We start from the raw sequence: 17,627 nt of genomic DNA, 5'->3' as shown, positions 1-17,627 counted from the left end.
TCTGTCACACACACTCCCGGGAAACATCGCGAGAGTTGCCATGAGGGTTGTTTTAACCGTGCCTTATAGCAAAGTAGAGCCGAATCCTTAATATATATATCATTTTAAATAGTTTAACGGTGTATTTGTCATTTATGAGCCTCGGAAAATTCACTGGAAGATTGGACTTAGTCACTTTTGCCTGAAGACTACATTTTCTTGGTTGGCGATTATCTATGACGTAAAATGTATGCGTCCCTCTACAGTCTTCGGAGGGCTCTTCATTAGCTACATAGTTAATACCAAATATTAAGGTATGTCCTTCTTTACAGTGGCTGTGTGGCTTACAGACAACGCTGTGTGTATTTTAGATACCAATTCAATTCTAACAATCTGTTAAAACATCTTTAATCTGTATTTGTTCGCAGGAAAACTCACCTTGGGTATTAGCTTATTTGCACACGGTATCTTTGAGGTTGCTGAGACGGAGCGAATATAGTTTCACCACTTTGGTCATCTCACAATCATGTGTGACTTATTGTTTATATTCTAAGTTTTGTAAAGGTTAAAATCATGCGGTAACTCGTGACACTGGTCTTGGAGCTACTGAAAGAAACTAGAAATACGTAGTTACACTGGTGTATTTCAAGTGTTGTTCCCTCTATCAATGACTACTTACTGTAGATAGATACTTTCAGCGGGATGGGATCACTTCAGTTAGGTTTCTAGTACTGGATCAAGAAGAATCAGTCTAATTCTTAAGACCTAAGAGATGTTGAATGATCATGACCCCAAAGCATTTAAATGTTTGGTGAAATCTGTTTGAAAAATAACAGTAACAGTAGAATACCGAAATATTCGATGATGTAATTAAGATGTTTTCCACAAACAAGGACACCTGTAGTCTTGATATCAGCCGCTTAACCACTGAGAGTTATGGAGAGACAAATCAAGTTCCAGTCTGCTGGTGATCAGAGACTAGAGCAATGGGAAAAGGCACACTGTTATGGATGCTTTTCACCCAGATATGTGCACCAGGATTTCTTATAACACTGATTTACTTATCCTTAACATATAGAGGCATTCATTGGCCCGCAAAAAAGATAAAGTGAGACACTTATATTTATAGCCTCTTATTTATGTATTTATTTATTTATATATAAAGACCACTTTTACAATTTCATATCGGCACAAATTTGCCGTTGGTATAATTTGTCGAACTTTATACAATGAATGTCACAACAACTCCATATGTTAAGGGTAAATAAACCAATGTTATAGAAATGTTGCCGTTTTTCAACACTTTGCAATGTTAATAAATGTATGATGTATCTGAATTAATCCTCAAGGCATCCAAGGATGCATCTACACTGTTTTCAGATATCACTTAACATGAATCCTCTGATTAACAACAGAAGACGACGCCCTTAAATATTAAATATTAAATATTATATATTCTTTAGATTTGTGTCTGGGTTTTGTGATTATGATATAAAACAGCTTCTGATTTCATAATCTTTGCATTATGGTGATAATTGTTGCACCTTTCAGTGTAAAGTGGAAGAGTTGGCATCCACTCCAAAGTCTGGTAAATCTCCTCCTGAAGGTCTTTCATAGTTGAACAGGGATTTTATTTTTGGCTTCTTGCAATCCGACAGCTAGTTGTCATTGACTGGTAAATCTTCCAGGCCTCAATTTGACCTCCACAGTTGAATTAAACTGCCATTCTTAGTTATATTATGAAACTAAACTTTTACTAAAGATTTGTCCAGCTCTTTGCATGACTCAGTACTGAGAAAGCTGCAAGCCGTCATGCCAAAATGATATTATGATTATGAATTTTAAAATATAAAAAAAATTATTTGCCTATTTTCTTCTTCATGTATTCTTTTGATTTTGAAGCTTAATGGATTTCAGTCATTTTAATTTTTAGAGTACAATGTGGTGCACAAGGTATGTCTCGGCTCCTTGTTTGTAGAAAACTTGAGGAGCCAGAGCATTTATAAAAAAACAGGAACTTTGCATAATAAGGCACAATACCTTGTATAATTTAAGAGCTTAGATCTCTGGTTGTCCAGACCAGTGGTTCTTATTCCTGGTCCTCCACTGTCCCACATGTTTTAGATGTTTCCTTGATTCAACACACCCTACACAAATGACTGTGCCACCAACAGAGTTGTTGTGACCTTGATGACAAGTTGGTGACAACCATTAATTAGAATCAAGCGTGTTGACATAGGGAAATGTCTAAAACATGCAAGACAGTGGCTCTCAAGGACGAGGAATGAAAGGCCATGGTTCTAGACCGTGGCATTATGCTTTAATTCATGTTTGACTGTAAATCTTTACACAACAAAAAATATACACTGATCTTCGTGATGATTTTTTATTTGATTTATTTTTTGAAAGGTCAAATCAACCTTTGATTACTTAAAACATCACTGTTTTATCCCAAGCTTTACATGGAGCAAAGATGTTTTTGTATCATGGGCTTTTTTATGCTGTCTTTACTTAGTTTAAATCATGAAACACAGGTTCAAATGATAGGATAATTATTTTCTTCATAGAGTAAATGTTATGAAGCTGTGTGTGTAGTTGTTCATATTACCCATCAGGTTTACTTCACAGTTGTAACCACACTGCTCTAAGCCATCATTGATGTTACCAGATAAACCTTTATACTGTATTCTGTAAGAAATAAATCTCTGATCCATTGAAATACTCTGAATATCTATGGCAATGTCTTGTAAAATGTTAACTTTTTGTTTTAGTTTGTAGTAAGCATGGTGATGAAGTCAACAGTTGATGATGATGATGATACTGGCTGGGGGCTGGGCATCCCAGAAAAGATGAAGAGCAATGCCAACTGGGTTAATATTACACATGAGTTCAAAAGTGCCTGCAAAGGTAAAGGTTATGTTTGTGACTGTGCGGGAGTTTTGATGAGGGCAAATATAAAATAGACCTTTGGATTCTTCATCAGCTCATACTTTCTCTCATCTTTTGTTTTAGAATTAAATCTTGGAGAGTTACTTCATGACAAACTGTGAGTGTGACAAAGTGCTTTATAATGATAGATGGCTTGTGTCAATGTAACCATATCTATATTGTCTTTTATTAATTGGTTTTGTCCTTGAGAACTCAGTAAAATAAGCTTTCTAACGGCGTCCAGGTTTGGCCTGTTTGAGGCCATGTCAGCTATAGAGATGATGGATCCGAAGATGGATGCTGGAATGATTGGAAACCAGGTCAACAGGAAAGTGCTCAATTTTGAGCAAGCCATTAAGGTACTGAAGTTGAGACACAAAGCCAGAGCTTAAAAAATTAGTTCACATTTTAAAGTTTTTTGTCTAAATAAATAGTTGTTTTTTTTATGCAAAGCCGCAAAGTAACCAACACATTTTTTTTTTTTTGTTTGTTTGTTTTTGTTGTTTTTTATTTTGAATTTGAATGAACTCACTAAGTTCAACTCTGTAATGTTAATTCCAGGAAGGTGCCATCAAGGTGAAAGACCTTAGTCTCCCTGAACTCATCGGGATCATTGACACATGTTTCTGCTGTTTGGTGAGTTTGGTTTGGAGTTTCTTTTAGCAAATTACTGGTTGCGTAGGAGGAGGTAGATGGATAATAAGTGAGTCAGTCTACACCACTGACCCAGTTATTTCCCCTGGAAAATGTACCACTGAATTTAGGAAGATGCATCATTAAACCTCTTCTAATATTGATTACCACAGGAAATATATTATTCATGTCTTCATGTGTTTTTATGTGTGAATATCTAGATAACATGGCTGGAAGGTCACTCCTTGGCTCAGACTGTGTTTACCTGTCTGTACGTCCATAATCCCGACCTGATCGAGGAACCAGCTCTTAAAGCATTTGCCCTGGGCATGCTGAAGGTGTGCGACATCGCACGAGAGAAAATCAACAAGGCAGCGGTGTTTGAAGAGGTGAAAGTTTTCTGCATTGTATTGTGTGTTTGTGGGGGTACACACATATTAAATTGAATAATACTTCATTAATGCCCAAAGAAAATGTATACTGTTGCATTGTAAATTGTTTAAGGAACTCTATAAGAAAGTGAAAAAATTAAATTAGATAAAATCATTTGACAGACTGTCAGTGTTAGCAGAGAGGTGTCAACATGTCCAGAGGTCTTCATGAGTTGATCATGAATGCTTTGGAGTGTTGTGTTTGTTGCAACAACTGTGTTGATGATGTTGCATGCTGCTTCGGCTGGTAGCACAGGTAGTAGACAGCATCGGTACAGCCAGGAGCTCAACATTTTGGATGCAAAGGTGCTCCTTCACAGTAACATACCAGTATTCCCCCTTGTTCTTACACCGTTGTGCTTCTGTCACAAGTCTTTTGTCAGCCCATATCATGTAAAACCCATGTAGAGATACGCTAGAGTATGGAATATGCTCCTGTTGGCTTGTCTTGACAAACATAATTTTCAGATCATTTCCCTGTCAGTGCAACAAGATTGTTCATTTTACTTTCAAGTTTTTTTTATTCCCCCCTACATCTTTGACCTCTAATCTCTCACTTGTCGGCATTTGGGGTCTTATTTTGGTCAGTAGTTGGTTATTGGAGAGCTCAGTCTGCAATAAAATTGGAACCACTCCTGACCATCCTGGACCAGCAGGATGTATTGTGGGTGAAGAAGTTAAAAAGCAGCTCTTTATTTCACCTCACTGACTCCACTGTAGTGCACTTGAGGGAACCCCCAACCAGTTGGTGGGGCTGAACCTGCTCAGCCATGACCTTAAGAATATCACCCTGCAGTGAATTGAAATGTAAAAAAAAATGACCACAGACAGGTTTAGATCAATAAAGTATGTTGGCGACTGGAAAGATTATTTTAGATACAAATGCCTCAATATTTAAGTTACATTTGATTGAAAAGAGAAGCATTATAGGCCATTGTCATGTATTCAAATGTCTAAGTCATGGTTTAACTCGTATATTTCTGTAGGAGGATTTCCAGGCTATGACTTACGGTTTCAAGATGGCCAATAATGTCACAGACCTGCGGGTGACAGGTACTCCTTCTGTGATTCTCCAGCTTTTAACGTCACACTTTCTGCAAACAACTGATTCCTCTGCCGAGGGAAAGGGTTTCAGTCACCCGTTTATCTCTGTCTCTCCCTTGTATTCTACCTATCAGGTATGCTGAAAGATGTGGAAGATGAGTTACAGAGGAAAGTTAAGGTAGTTATAACATTGTCATTTCTGGGAAATAGTGGTGATGTAAAGGTTGTTCCAAAAGACACTGTTTCTTTCTTATCTTTTTTCCTCAGAGCACGCGGAGTCGACAGGGAGAGCAGCGTAACCCACAAGTCGAGCTGGAAGTAAGTCACATCATTCATTGACGTGTTGCATTTATAGTGTAGATTATAATTGTGAGAGACAAGTTGTTATAACGTTTAGTCCACCTGAATAAGGCATTAGAACAACATATAGTTCAGTGTCCCTGTGTTCTTTTTGAAGAATTTCTAGTATTCCCCCATGTCCCAAACTAAACCTGAAGTCCTCCCTTTCAGGCTCTGTCGGTTGTATTTTGTTGACCATCTCTGTTGGATTGTGGGACTCAAATGACCTTTGATGGATGGAGACTCTGGGATTTCCATCTCTTTCATGATAGTAATGATAATAAGAGAGAGTAGGGGTCTGTCCCAAAATGGACTTTTATGGGTGGTCCACACAAAAAAAAACATATTTTTTTTAAACTTCTTGTCCCTCGTGAAGCTTCAAAGATGAGTTGAGAAATATGTGTATTTATAGCTCTGTAATGTTGTTCTATGTTTTATTTGTCCAGCACCAGCAATGTCTGGCACTTTTCAACAGAATCAAGTTCACACGCCTTCTACTGACTGCTCTGATTGCCTTTACCAAAAAAGAGGTAAAGAAACACAAGAAAAACACATCACACATGTTAAAGTTAATAGCTGCTATATAGATGAATCCCCTGATAATTACACACAATACAATGTATTAGAATGTAGCTAAAAGTAATTTAGTTACCAATAGGGCATGTTTCATTACCATTTACTGCATACATGCTTGTGTATTAAACTACAGTGTTTTTCTTGGCATTCTTGTCTCTCTGTCAGACCAGCTCAGTGAGCGAGGCCCAGAAGCTTGTGGCTCAGGCCGCTGACCTGTTATCACCCATTCATTCCGGTATTCAGCATGGCATCCAGTCACAAAATGACACCACCAAAGGAGGTAACGCACACAGACTTTTAAATCATCAAATCAAGCACGTGGGGTGGTTTGGGATTAGTTTACAAGCAAACAATAACAGCAAATGGGTCTTAATTCACCATGGTAACAAAAAGAAAAGAAGAAAGTAAACCTTTTTACTTTACTCTAAAAAAAATAAGGAAATTCATTTTAAAATGTGACCTTTTTTTAATTAATTTCTTTTTTCCTTTTGCCATGAATACTGCAGATCACCCCATCATGATGGGCTTTGAGCCCCTAGTCAACCAGAGGCTGCTGCCACCCACCTTTCCTCGATATGCTAAGATCATTAAGAGGGAGGACATGGTGGCCTACTTCAGCAAGCTTATTGAACGCATTAAGACTGTGTGTGATGTGATCAACACCACAAACCTGCATGGTATTCTGGTAAGCATTTTACATTATTTCACTCATAACTTTAAAAAAGCCGTGTCATTGGTTTCATGTCATTAGAGGAAAAAGTTGTATTTGCTTTTTTTGTCAAGTAAATGTTTCTTAAACTCTGTTGCACCATACTCCATGTAGGCACTGTTTCCAGTAGGTTTCTTTTTCATGGCAAATACTCTGATGCTGACTTGAATATTATTGTTGTACCAGGACTTCTTCTGTGAGTTTAGTGAGCAGTCGCCCTGCGTGCTCTCCAGATCTCTTCTTCAGGTACATTCATATGATACATTCACATATTACAAATATATCTAAGGGTCACCATTACTATTCTGATGCAGAGAGTTATGCTTTGAAATCTAATCTACAACAGAGTATTATAAATGTATTTTTAAACAGTTTAAATCCTCTCTATGTAGTAATACCGCTTCTGACCATATGTGGGCAGCATATCACAAAATATTAATAAGTCAACCCCTGACAGAAGACCGAGTCACCTTTAGTGGGAAGAAAAAATAGTACAGTATCATCAGTGGCTCTTTGGTCAACAAAGCACATCTATATGGCCCACCTGGTCAGGAGTGATATTGCTACACAGATTGGTTTAAAATAAATGATGTTAATATGCTTTATACTTGATACATTTTTAATTAATTTATTTTTCTAATTACAGACCACGTTCCTGATTGATAATAAGAAAGTGTTTGGCACCCATCTTATGCAGGACATGATTAAAGATGCTCTCAGATATTTTGTCAGTCCACCCGTCCTCTCCTACAAGTAAGTCTACCATTCATTTACTAGTTCAACAATAATATTGTCATTCGGCCATTGATCATTGTCATTATATTGATCTTGACTGAGTTTATTGAGTATGTTCTCTTTCACCATCTTAACTTAGTTTCCAAGGGGGCAAATATATTAAAAACACATTTCTTTGTGTGTCTGAAATGACTACCGGATCACAATCCAATCACTTTGTTCAGGGCTTGCCAGCTCTGAGAATATTGCATTCAATGAGCCATTGAGATTTGCAGGGAACTGTGACATCACAGAATGAGATGAAAGTAGAACAATCTTTGTTTCATCATCGCCTCTACCCAATTGACATTGTGTCTTGGAAGAGTAGAGGGATCCAGATCACTAGCCTTTACTAACTCCTATAAGCTGCTGTAAAGATGGAGTTGGAAAAAGAAGCTGTTGGACTGCCTCCCTGCGGTATTTTGACCAACTTCTGAAATACTTCTGCTATGGCTCTTAGAATGGGTCAAATATGTGTTGGCTGGGTGAAAGGTTTAAACTCACGGACTGCCACAAGTCTGCTGCCTGTAGAAGGATGTGATCGAGTCAGAAACAAATCCACCACACAGTTACTGTGAGATGATACTGCCCCTCCATGAAGTGTGTGTGTGCGTGCATTTGTTTATTTTTCTTTTTTTCTCCAGATGTTGTTTGTTCAACAATCACCAAGCGAAGGACTACATTGACTCCTTTGTTACGCACTGTTCCAGGGTATGTTACCTTTTACCGTTTTACTCAGCGCAGTTCAAGATTGCTTTGACTTCAGGATGGGATGCCTCAATTATATTAAATTTAACTTTAATTGCTTGGGCATAAAAATGTACAGTTATATTTATAGTTCATTGGAGTTTGATGTGATACAATGTAAAAATTGCTTTCTAAATTTCAGCCACTATCACAGTCAAACTGTAAGAGCAGAAGTGATGTGTGTTTCTTTACGTGCACACAGCCTTTTTGCAGCCTCATCCAGATCCACGGACACAACCGGGCTCGACAGAGAGACAAGCTGGGGCATATTCTTGAGGAGTTTGCCACACTGCAGGATGAGGTGGGCTTCAGCTCTTTCCTATGTTATATACCACCCTCATTTATTTATTTATTTTAAAGCAATAGTTAAACATGGCATGATTGTTTTTGCTACTTTTGCCAGTATTGCAGGATGCTTTAGAAACTGTAATTTATGTGCACTGCAGGCTGAGAAGGTGGATGCAGCACTGCACAGCTTACTGATGAAACTCGAGCCTCAGCGACAACATCTAGCCTGTCTTGGGACGTGGATCCTGTACCATAATCTGAGGATCATGATCCAGTATCTGTTGAGTGGCTTTGAGCTGGAACTTTATAGTATGCATGAGTACTATTACATCTATTGGTAAGAGTCCATATGTTCAGTCATGGTAACTCACTCAAGGGCACAAGCTCACAGTTAAAACAAAAACTGTCTTTCTTTTTGTTGTTATTGTAGGTACCTGTCAGAGTTCCTTTATGCATGGCTGATGTCCACTCTAAGCAGAGCTGACTCCTCTCAAATGGCAGAGGAGCGAATTCTGGAGGAGCAGCTTAAAGGACGTAGCAGCAAAAAGACCAAGAAAAAGAAAAAAGGTGCATTTTGTTGCGTTCTCATTTAATGTTTTCACTGTGAATGACTGTAATATTTAAACATAAGTCTTCTCCGATATTCTACCCTTTCCATAAAGGCGGGGAGTGATGTTAAAATGGATGTCTTATTGGTGTTTGGCCAAAGAGCAGAAACTGATGCTGTTTGAGTTTATTTTTACAGTCCGCCCTCTCGGTAAGGAGATTACCATGAGTCAAGCATACCAGAATATGTGTGCTGGCATGTACAAGGTAGGTAAATATTCATTGTCACTAATTGCCACATTTGACAAACTAAGGCACTTCTGCCCTTCTGACGCTGTCTCTCCTCTTAGACCATGGTTGCTTTAGATATGGATGGTAAGGTACGCAAGCCTCAGTTTGAACTGGACAGTGAACAAGTTCGTTATGAGCATCGCTTTGCCCCTTTCAACAGTGTGGTCACACCCCCACCTGTGCACTACATCCAGTTCAAGGTACTGTCCATGTGGGAATAATTCATCCATACGCCATCCCTGTCGCCAGTTTACGCCTCTCCACACTCATTTTTTCTTTTTGCTTATATTCTTGCTGGTTCCAGGAGATGTCGGATCTGAAGAAGTACAACCCTCCCCCCGGCTCTGCAGACCTCTACCTGGCAGCTAGCAAACACTTTCAGCAGGCCAAGCTCATCCTAGAAAATGTGCCCACTCCAGACCCTGAGGTCAGCAGATGACATGATTTTAAAAGATTTTTTACATTCTTTTTCAAGATTCTTGAGTTTCAAATTTGATTCCTAAAGTAGTTATCTGAGTCTGCACTGTTTTGGCAAATTAGTAAAAGACAATAAAGCACAATAATTTGGAAGGCAAACACATGAGACAATAATACTGCAAAATCCAGGAAACTTAGAACAAGTTGGAAAATAATAATAGTGCTGAACCACTTCAAGAATATTATTAATAGACATCAAGACAGGTAATCTGAACAGCAAAGCAATCTGATAACGGCAATAAATTGAGACTTCGCTCCATTGACAAAGGCCCGGTTTCAGGATCTCCCCTCACATTAAAAAAAAAAAAAAAACCCATAGGATACAAACTTTCCCTTTCTCAGCAATATAGCTATATAAATACTCTTTGTACCACAACCAAGTAAACAGGATGGTTAAAATAACACAAAGAAGAATATTTATTGACAGTTATTATTACAGATCATTATACATCCAGCAGGGGGTAATGTGGTGAAGTAGTACTAGGCCCATGAGGAAACTTATGACTTGATTTAATGGTCCAGGTGTGTTAAACCACATGGAAGGTGGATCGGCAGGTGGGAATGGGCTCTTGGTGTGTGTCTGGACCTTTCCATGGATGACCCCAGTTTTATTGTGCAAACAGTGTCTTGAGGGTTGTGTCAGGTTGGATGTTTAACCTGTTATTTTTTTTCTGGTGCTTAAAAAGTTCTCAAAATAAAAACATTTTACGTTAAGATGCTTTGGAATATGCATCACTGAGATTGTAACAGGTTTAATATGAATAAAATATGTATTAGTCTTCCATGTTATGTAAAGCTGCTCCTCTTTACATCACTCACTATTAAATACCAGTATGTTAAAAACGAAGGATACAAAACTAAATCAGAAAAAGTTTAGTTTAGTGAAACTGTCAACTTTGTTTTCTCTTCATGCCAGGCTTAAAGTGCTCTACAAACTTAGAGGTGTGGCCTGTAGAGTGCTTGTGGTGCTCATGTTCTAGTGCCATTAATGACTCAAATTCAGAAGTATCTTTTGTTTTCATGAATGCAGTTATAAAGTTTGCTGCAATACAGAAAATTAGCTGATTACTCTTAAGTTTGAAGCAGTGTATAGTTCCAAGTATTTAGCTACTGGTTTTCCATGTTTCTGTCAATAACCAGTTCTTGATTATTGATAACAGGTGAACCGCATCCTGAAGGTAGCCAAACCCAACATTGTAGTTATGAAGCTCCTGGCTGGAGGTCACAAGAAAGAAACCAAGGTAACATAATACACACATACAATTGCTTTTATTTGTAATCTCATAATCTGATCACATGATCGGGAATCAGGGCTGATGATTTCCAAATAATCGGGATCTGGTGGAAATGATTGGATACTTCAAGTGGGACAGTGGATACAATGCTACAGCAGCTTCGACTGTTTGCGGTCTGGAAATTGGTTTGGCGGAAAGGACGGAATTGCTTCTTTTTTTTTCACCTTTGCTTGTTTAAGACACCAGTTTAAGAAAATATCATTCCAGGGTTAGGGTCTTTTATCACCTGGCACCATGATTGTTTTATTGTAATGTCTTCTCTTTTGAAGCATTACTTCCGTGTTGTGAATACTTTGTTGGAGTCAGACACCTTCATTTATTTATTTACTTATTTTTCCTTCATCCTCAGGTGCTCCCAGAGTTTGACTTCTCAGCTCACAAGTACTTCCCAGTTGTCAAGATCATTTGATTCCTCCGTGTCCTGCAGGATGACAGCCTCCTTCGTCTGAATATGTGTGCAATGGCCCTGACCCAGTTCAAGTTTGAACAGTGTTTTTGTGATACACTCAAATGTAATGTCATGTAAAAGAAGTATTTGATACACCTGAATCTGTTTTTATTTCTCCATCTGAAAGAGATGAAACTCAAGACTCAAACTCAAGAAATCAGACCACAGGACTCACAACTGGACCTAAACGAGTGACATTTTTTTCCGCGTGTTTGTGTGTATGGTTGTGTGAGAGTGTGGCCACAGATAACAAGCCAGCGTGCAGCTGTTCTAAAACATGGCATATGCTACCCCGAGAGCGGTCTTATGAAGGCTTGAAAAGAATGTTGTGATGACAGTGGTTGCAAAAAATTAAAACGTGAAACTTTTCTATTGGTTTCATATACGTGGCAGCATTGATTCTGAAACAGACTGTTGTTATACCTTTTGATGTGTAAGTGCAAAGTAAAAACCATGCAACATTTATAAAAAAGAAATCTCACAGCCCATGACATTGGTTACATTTTCTGAAACTGAATAATTTAGAGAATTAATAACAGAAGTTGTACAAATGCTTGCAGGCCCAGAACCAACAGCAGCAGTCTCCACTGATGCTACTGCACACCTCATCAGCTTCGGCAGATGATATTCTCTCACTTTTATCTGTCATTTAATTCTTTAAAATGTTTCATTTGTATGGGGAATAACTCAAATGGAAAAACTTTATTTTGATGAGTTAAATTTGAGAAAAAAGTAGCAATTTCATAGTGATAAAATGTATATTTCCTTCGATGGAAGGGTTTGGACATTGTTCACTTTCTGAAGCATGTCCAAAAAAAAATTACTTAAAATTATATCTAATTCAACCCGGACATGTTTACACACAAGGGTAATGAGTGAAAAGAAGTGGACATGTAGAACATTTTAAGGATGTGCGGTGCACAGTCACTCATTGTTCCCCTTATCTGCTATTGTGTCAGTATAAACCTCCCCCTGATGTAAGCTTTAAACCCCAAGCCCCATTCAGCTGAATGCAAAATTATGAAAATATACACCGTTACTATGTCGGAGCAAGGATAGGCACATGAGCCTGTTGGGGCAAAATATGTAGTGCTTTTCACATGAATCCATATTGCAGCAATATAATCCATATATTATAGTGAAATAGCATATGCACATATTTTATGTCTTGTGCTACATTAAATAACAGACAACACAATCAGTTGGCAGCCATATCTTTTTATTTATGGGGTAAGTAGTTGTAAAATGCAAGAAGGGCACACAAACTGAACTTACATTTCCTCCTGTTATATTTGAAAATATCTGATTTGTATAGTGGTTATAAGTACGTTTCAGTAATATTTGGGTATTATTTGCCATTATTATGAGCTGGAGGTTTAGCCTTTAATTCTCCCTCATAGTTTTTTCAATCCATTCCTTGTAGAAACAGATATCCATCATCACTATGGGGTTTTCACACTTATCCTTGGGCTTATTTACAATGATGCCATACAGTAAACCGTCGAACTCTACAGCTGTGCCTGCGTCACCCTGGAAGACAGAGAGCAAGGGCCATTGTTTTACATATTTGATAAAATAAAATAAGATATACAGCAAATATGATCCAAAATGTTTTACTTACAAAGCAGGCCTCCACGCCGGGTACGTGGGCACACATGGTGTTGGTCTCATCGCTGTGGTACTTACTACTGGGTTTGTCTTTCTCGCCACAGTCTATCATTTTTGTTGTTGCACATCTCACACTACTTTCAGGTTTACCCCCTGTGGATATAAAGTGCTCATAAAAACACGTTCACTTCTGTTTTCTAAAACTGAATCTTGCTTCTGAGTGTTCATTGTATTCGCACCTGCTCTCTTGGGTCCCATCCCTCCAATTAGAAGTGATGAACCAGTCGCTGGTCTCTTACAGTCTGCAGGAAGCTTGATGATGCCATGTTTAGCAGACGCATCTACATTCAGTTTTATTAGCATGATATCATGCATTTTACCCTCCTCATCTTTGAAGGGAAATTGCTGTTTAGGTTCAATTTCTTGCTTAAGTGGATTACTCCTTCCTTTGAACGCAGATTTAATTTTTGAATTCGTTTTTTGAAAAAAATTTAAACTTCCTTCCCCAAGCTTCACTTGGACTTTCCTGCAACGAAAAAAACAACAAAAAAAACAAGACGCTGAATGAAAAGCTATTCAAAGCTAAAATTAAAAAAAATGCATTCTATATGCTCCCCTCTGCAAAATTTGATAGTAATATGCTGATGATTATTATTATTATTATTATTATTAATATAGTCATAATTTAGGAGGAGGTCTTATTTCTTTTGATTTATTATGGAATTCTCATGTAATGTATTATTATTACAAAATAAAGGCCAAAGTGTACCAGTGTTTAGGTGAAAATGAGGATACAACATGTGGAAAGCTTGAACATTTCTTACTGATTTGCACAGTGAGAAGCAGTGATGAACCAGCGGGTGTTGAGCAGAGCACCACCACAGGTCTTTTCACCCTGGGCAGTCTTCAGTTGGATATGGTACTTCCTTGCATTGCCACAAGACTTACTTCCAACAATCCTCTTCTCAAGAGACCCTAATGCATCACCTGGCACATGGAAGAGGAGAAGCAGACACGATATGAGATGTTAGACTTGTCAATTTCAGGCTTAAGACTGACTTTCAGGGTTCAAAACATGAAAAAGAAGCTCCAATTTACATTTAAATCCTGCGTACTATTTTGTTTAACCCTTTTCTGATTGTGCTTGTGAAGTCAGATTGGTTACATATACCAAATGTTTCTTTCAGATGAACATTGAAATACAGTTGGATAAAAAAATAAATAGAGAACTCACCAACAAAGAGAAAGATGAGTATAGAACAAAACTTCATCATGGCTCCTCTGGACGTGGATTTACTCATCTCACTGACTCGCTGATTCTTTATGTTTGGCTTTTAAAGCTTTTTATTGGTTGCTCCATGGGGGATGTGCCAATATTCTCCCAATGCCCTTCCATCATGTTTCATACTTATTATGGTAGTCAAAGCAACTCTGAGGGCGGTACATGAGCCAACAGGGACGAGTGTAGTAGCAGGCTGTGGTGCACGTTTACACCTCAGGAGCAGCATCAGACCTTCTTTCATATTAATCAGTCGTTTTCTTTCACTATGCTCTCTTAGTGCATGCTGATTGATGTTCTCAGCTCTGAAGCCTATATACAATTAAAGCTGCAAGCAGCGATGAACTGGCCCTCACGCGTGCAATTTTCACCAATAAAAGTTAACCCTTTATAGGGCACTCATTGAAATACTTGGAAATGTACAATTTCAACCCTACAGTGTTATTGGGGGCTACTACCAGAGTATTTTTTTTTAATTCTTGATGCAAATCAAGGTCAAAGAAGTTACCATATATGGTTCCTTGCCCATCGCGAGTAACATTGTATCTAACACTGAAGTTACCATGTATGGTTACTTGCCCATTGTGGGGGAAATTGTACCCATAAATTGGATATGTATGAAAATACAAAAAACACATACAACATAATATTTATGATACCTTATTTTTTTTAAACTTCTCAACATTTTACTCTCTTCGTAGAGATATTAGAACTTTTCTCCATAAATGGTATAACTTGACTTATAGGGCTTCTCTTTTTCTCCATCCATATATTTCATCCAATCAGTCCAATCACCTCCTGACCCTCTCTCTCCACCAGCAGCAGGCAGGTTGATCATGCCATTGACCATGCCACAGAACAAGAAGTGAAGAATAGCATTAGAATTAATGGTGGTACTGATATTATGCTATACAAATCTTTGGCAACATCCAATGCAACATCCAATATTGTCTTACCTTATAATGCGCTATTTGTAAAACGAAAACACCCGAATTATGACTTACTAGATGCACCGGGCATATGTCTACAAAAGGACACTGTCACTTGAACTAGTTTGACCATAAGGGAGTGTATTTGTAAAAAAAATACACAAGTATGGCTTACTGTGGCATATGTCTATAAAAGGTTCCTCAGTCACTTGCACTAGTTTTACCACACAGGGGCATATGATCATATATGGGATCACCTTTATTCATGCTAACTATTTCACTGATTTCACTAATTCTGCACAAACAACACTTATCTCATCAGTTAGCACCATCATATAAACACATACTGTGTGAGTGTCATCAACTAAGCATGGTTAGTTTCAGCTTTCTGAACTTTTGTGTGGAAGAAGGTAGGAGCAAAAATGTGAATTTTCCACTTCTTGAAAATCAATGAAGTTCCTGCTCCTCCAGGGCACTGCTGATTGGTCAGATGCCATGATGACACTGTCTGTGACAAAGCATGATCTGTGCTGATTGGCAGGATTAAGGGCCAATCCCAATTCTCCTTCACTCGCCCTTCTTTTCTCCACTCGCACTTCTTTTCTTCCCTAACCCCTAAAAAAGAAGGGGGAGATTTTAGGGCACTTGAGATCTAGGGCACTTGGCCCAGGTGCCTGTCCCATTTCTCCTACTCCCCCTCGTTTTCATCCCTAACCTGATCAGGAAGCTGAGAGCCAAAAGCTGTTTTAATTTCAGCTGTAGCGCTGTTAATATGGCACTTTATTAAGTTTTAATATTTTTTCAGGCATAAAGGTAACCTTAAGATCCGCAACCTGGGCTCAGTTTATCCAAATAACGCCTGTTAAGAAATTTGACCCGATGTTTTTGGAGATGAGAAGAGCCGCCGCCCCCGGGGAGCAGCCTCAGCTCACAGCCCGAGAAGAGACGTGTCCGCCGGGTCAAGCTGCTCCGTCGCCCCGGGAGAGAAACTCTCTTCCGGGACGCAGCTCTGTTGAGAATTACGCCGGCTGAAATAAATCATTTAGGAAGATGTTGGTTTAATAGATGAAATCTAACAGTTGTAGCTACGCCTGTTAAGAAATTTGCTCCGAAATTTAGAGATTTCTGTTTGCCGGCTCCGGAGTTTGGGTCCGCGTTAAATCGACGCAGACCTTACGGCGTAGGTTACGTAACCTACGCCGTAGGCTCTGCGTTGGTGTAACGCGGAACCATAAATCCCTTTATTCTGCCGTGATCTTCTACAACTTTATCTGAAAGTGTGTAAATTACCCAGATAACAGCTGGATTACTTTGTGGTTTCTGAAGACTATTATATCAGAAACATCCAAAACAAATCTGACGAGTCACAGGATTATTTCTCTCTATTTCTCTGAGACCAGTCTGCCTGTTTGCCTTCGGTGGGCGAGTCAAATCGACGCAGAGCCTACGGCAAAAGCATTCTGGGAAATTTTCATACCCCCTCGCTCGCCAAGTCAGCATCTGAAATCCCTCGATTTGAAGGGGCTATTCTCAGCCCCTAACCCTCGTTATGCCACCTCCCCCTAGGTGAAAAGAGGAATTGGGACACCACCACGGTAACGCTTTTGACTGAGAAAAGTGATGTGCATCGTCGCAGGATGTATAACACACCTGGGTGCACGTTACGGTTCGGGCCGCATTAACGGCCGAAGAAATGGCATAAATTGCGCCAAAATTACATGATTAATTCAAAATGGCCGACTTCCTGTTCGGTTTCGGCCATGGCGCCAAGAGACTTTTCGAAGTTGCAACATGATACAGGTGTGTACCGATTTTCGTGCATGTACGTCAAACCGTATTTTGGGGCTTGAGGCACGAAGTTTTCAAGGGGGCGCTGTTGAGCCATTAGGCCACGCCCATTAATGCAAACCATTAAATATCACATTTTTCGCCAGACCTGGCTTGCGTGCAAAATTTGGTGACTTTTGGGGTACGTTTAGGGGGGCACAAAGGCCCTCATTTCGTCCGAAAAATTTAAATAAAAAAAAAAACAAGGAAAAAAAAATTCCTACAGATACAATAGGGCCTTCACACTGTAAGTGCTCGGGCCCTAATAACACAATCCTCATGTACAGGAAGGTGCAGACCAGGCTGTACTTCCTCAGGAGACTGGCTTCATTTAAAGTCTGCAAAAAAAAAATGCTAGAGAAGTTTTACCAGTTGCTGGTGGCTAGTGGACTTTTCTACGGTGTGGTGTAATGAAGGGGTAGTGCCAAACAAAGGGACACACAGAGACTGCACAAACTGATAAAGAAGGCCTACTATGT

General features: G+C 38.9%; 2 protein-coding genes across 2 annotated transcripts; one reads left to right on the top strand and one right to left on the bottom strand.

Moving 5' to 3' along the window:
* The first annotated feature begins 80 nt into the window (after nucleotides 1-80).
* naa35 (N-alpha-acetyltransferase 35, NatC auxiliary subunit) lies at nucleotides 81-11,598 on the top strand. Its single transcript, XM_061729271.1, has 23 exons — nucleotides 81-293; nucleotides 2,751-2,886; nucleotides 2,992-3,025; nucleotides 3,152-3,266; nucleotides 3,469-3,543; nucleotides 3,762-3,929; nucleotides 4,958-5,024; nucleotides 5,150-5,193; nucleotides 5,283-5,333; nucleotides 5,801-5,884; nucleotides 6,096-6,210; nucleotides 6,437-6,615; nucleotides 6,826-6,885; nucleotides 7,286-7,392; nucleotides 8,058-8,124; nucleotides 8,363-8,461; nucleotides 8,607-8,785; nucleotides 8,879-9,015; nucleotides 9,194-9,261; nucleotides 9,345-9,485; nucleotides 9,590-9,712; nucleotides 10,923-11,003; nucleotides 11,407-11,598. The coding sequence occupies exons 2-23, from the start codon at nucleotides 2,763-2,765 to the stop codon at nucleotides 11,464-11,466; spliced, it is 2,178 nt and encodes a 725-aa protein (XP_061585255.1). The 5' UTR covers nucleotides 81-293; nucleotides 2,751-2,762; the 3' UTR covers nucleotides 11,467-11,598.
* Nucleotides 11,599-12,707: 1,109 nt separating this feature from the next.
* On the bottom strand, nucleotides 12,708-14,491 carry LOC133450559 (trypsin-like). Its single transcript, XM_061729272.1, has 5 exons — nucleotides 14,348-14,491; nucleotides 13,938-14,100; nucleotides 13,353-13,639; nucleotides 13,127-13,266; nucleotides 12,708-13,035 (listed from the first exon to the last, which is right to left on the bottom strand). The coding sequence occupies exons 1-5, from the start codon at nucleotides 14,412-14,414 to the stop codon at nucleotides 12,889-12,891; spliced, it is 804 nt and encodes a 267-aa protein (XP_061585256.1). The 5' UTR covers nucleotides 14,415-14,491; the 3' UTR covers nucleotides 12,708-12,888.
* Nucleotides 14,492-17,627: the final 3,136 nt, after the last annotated feature.

This window comes from Cololabis saira, chromosome 9 (genome assembly GCF_033807715.1).
Source record: "Cololabis saira isolate AMF1-May2022 chromosome 9, fColSai1.1, whole genome shotgun sequence".
Taxonomy (NCBI): Eukaryota; Metazoa; Chordata; class Actinopteri; order Beloniformes; family Belonidae; genus Cololabis; species Cololabis saira.
Note: the sequence above shows the minus strand (reverse complement) of the source record. Positions and strands in the feature narration are given on the sequence as shown.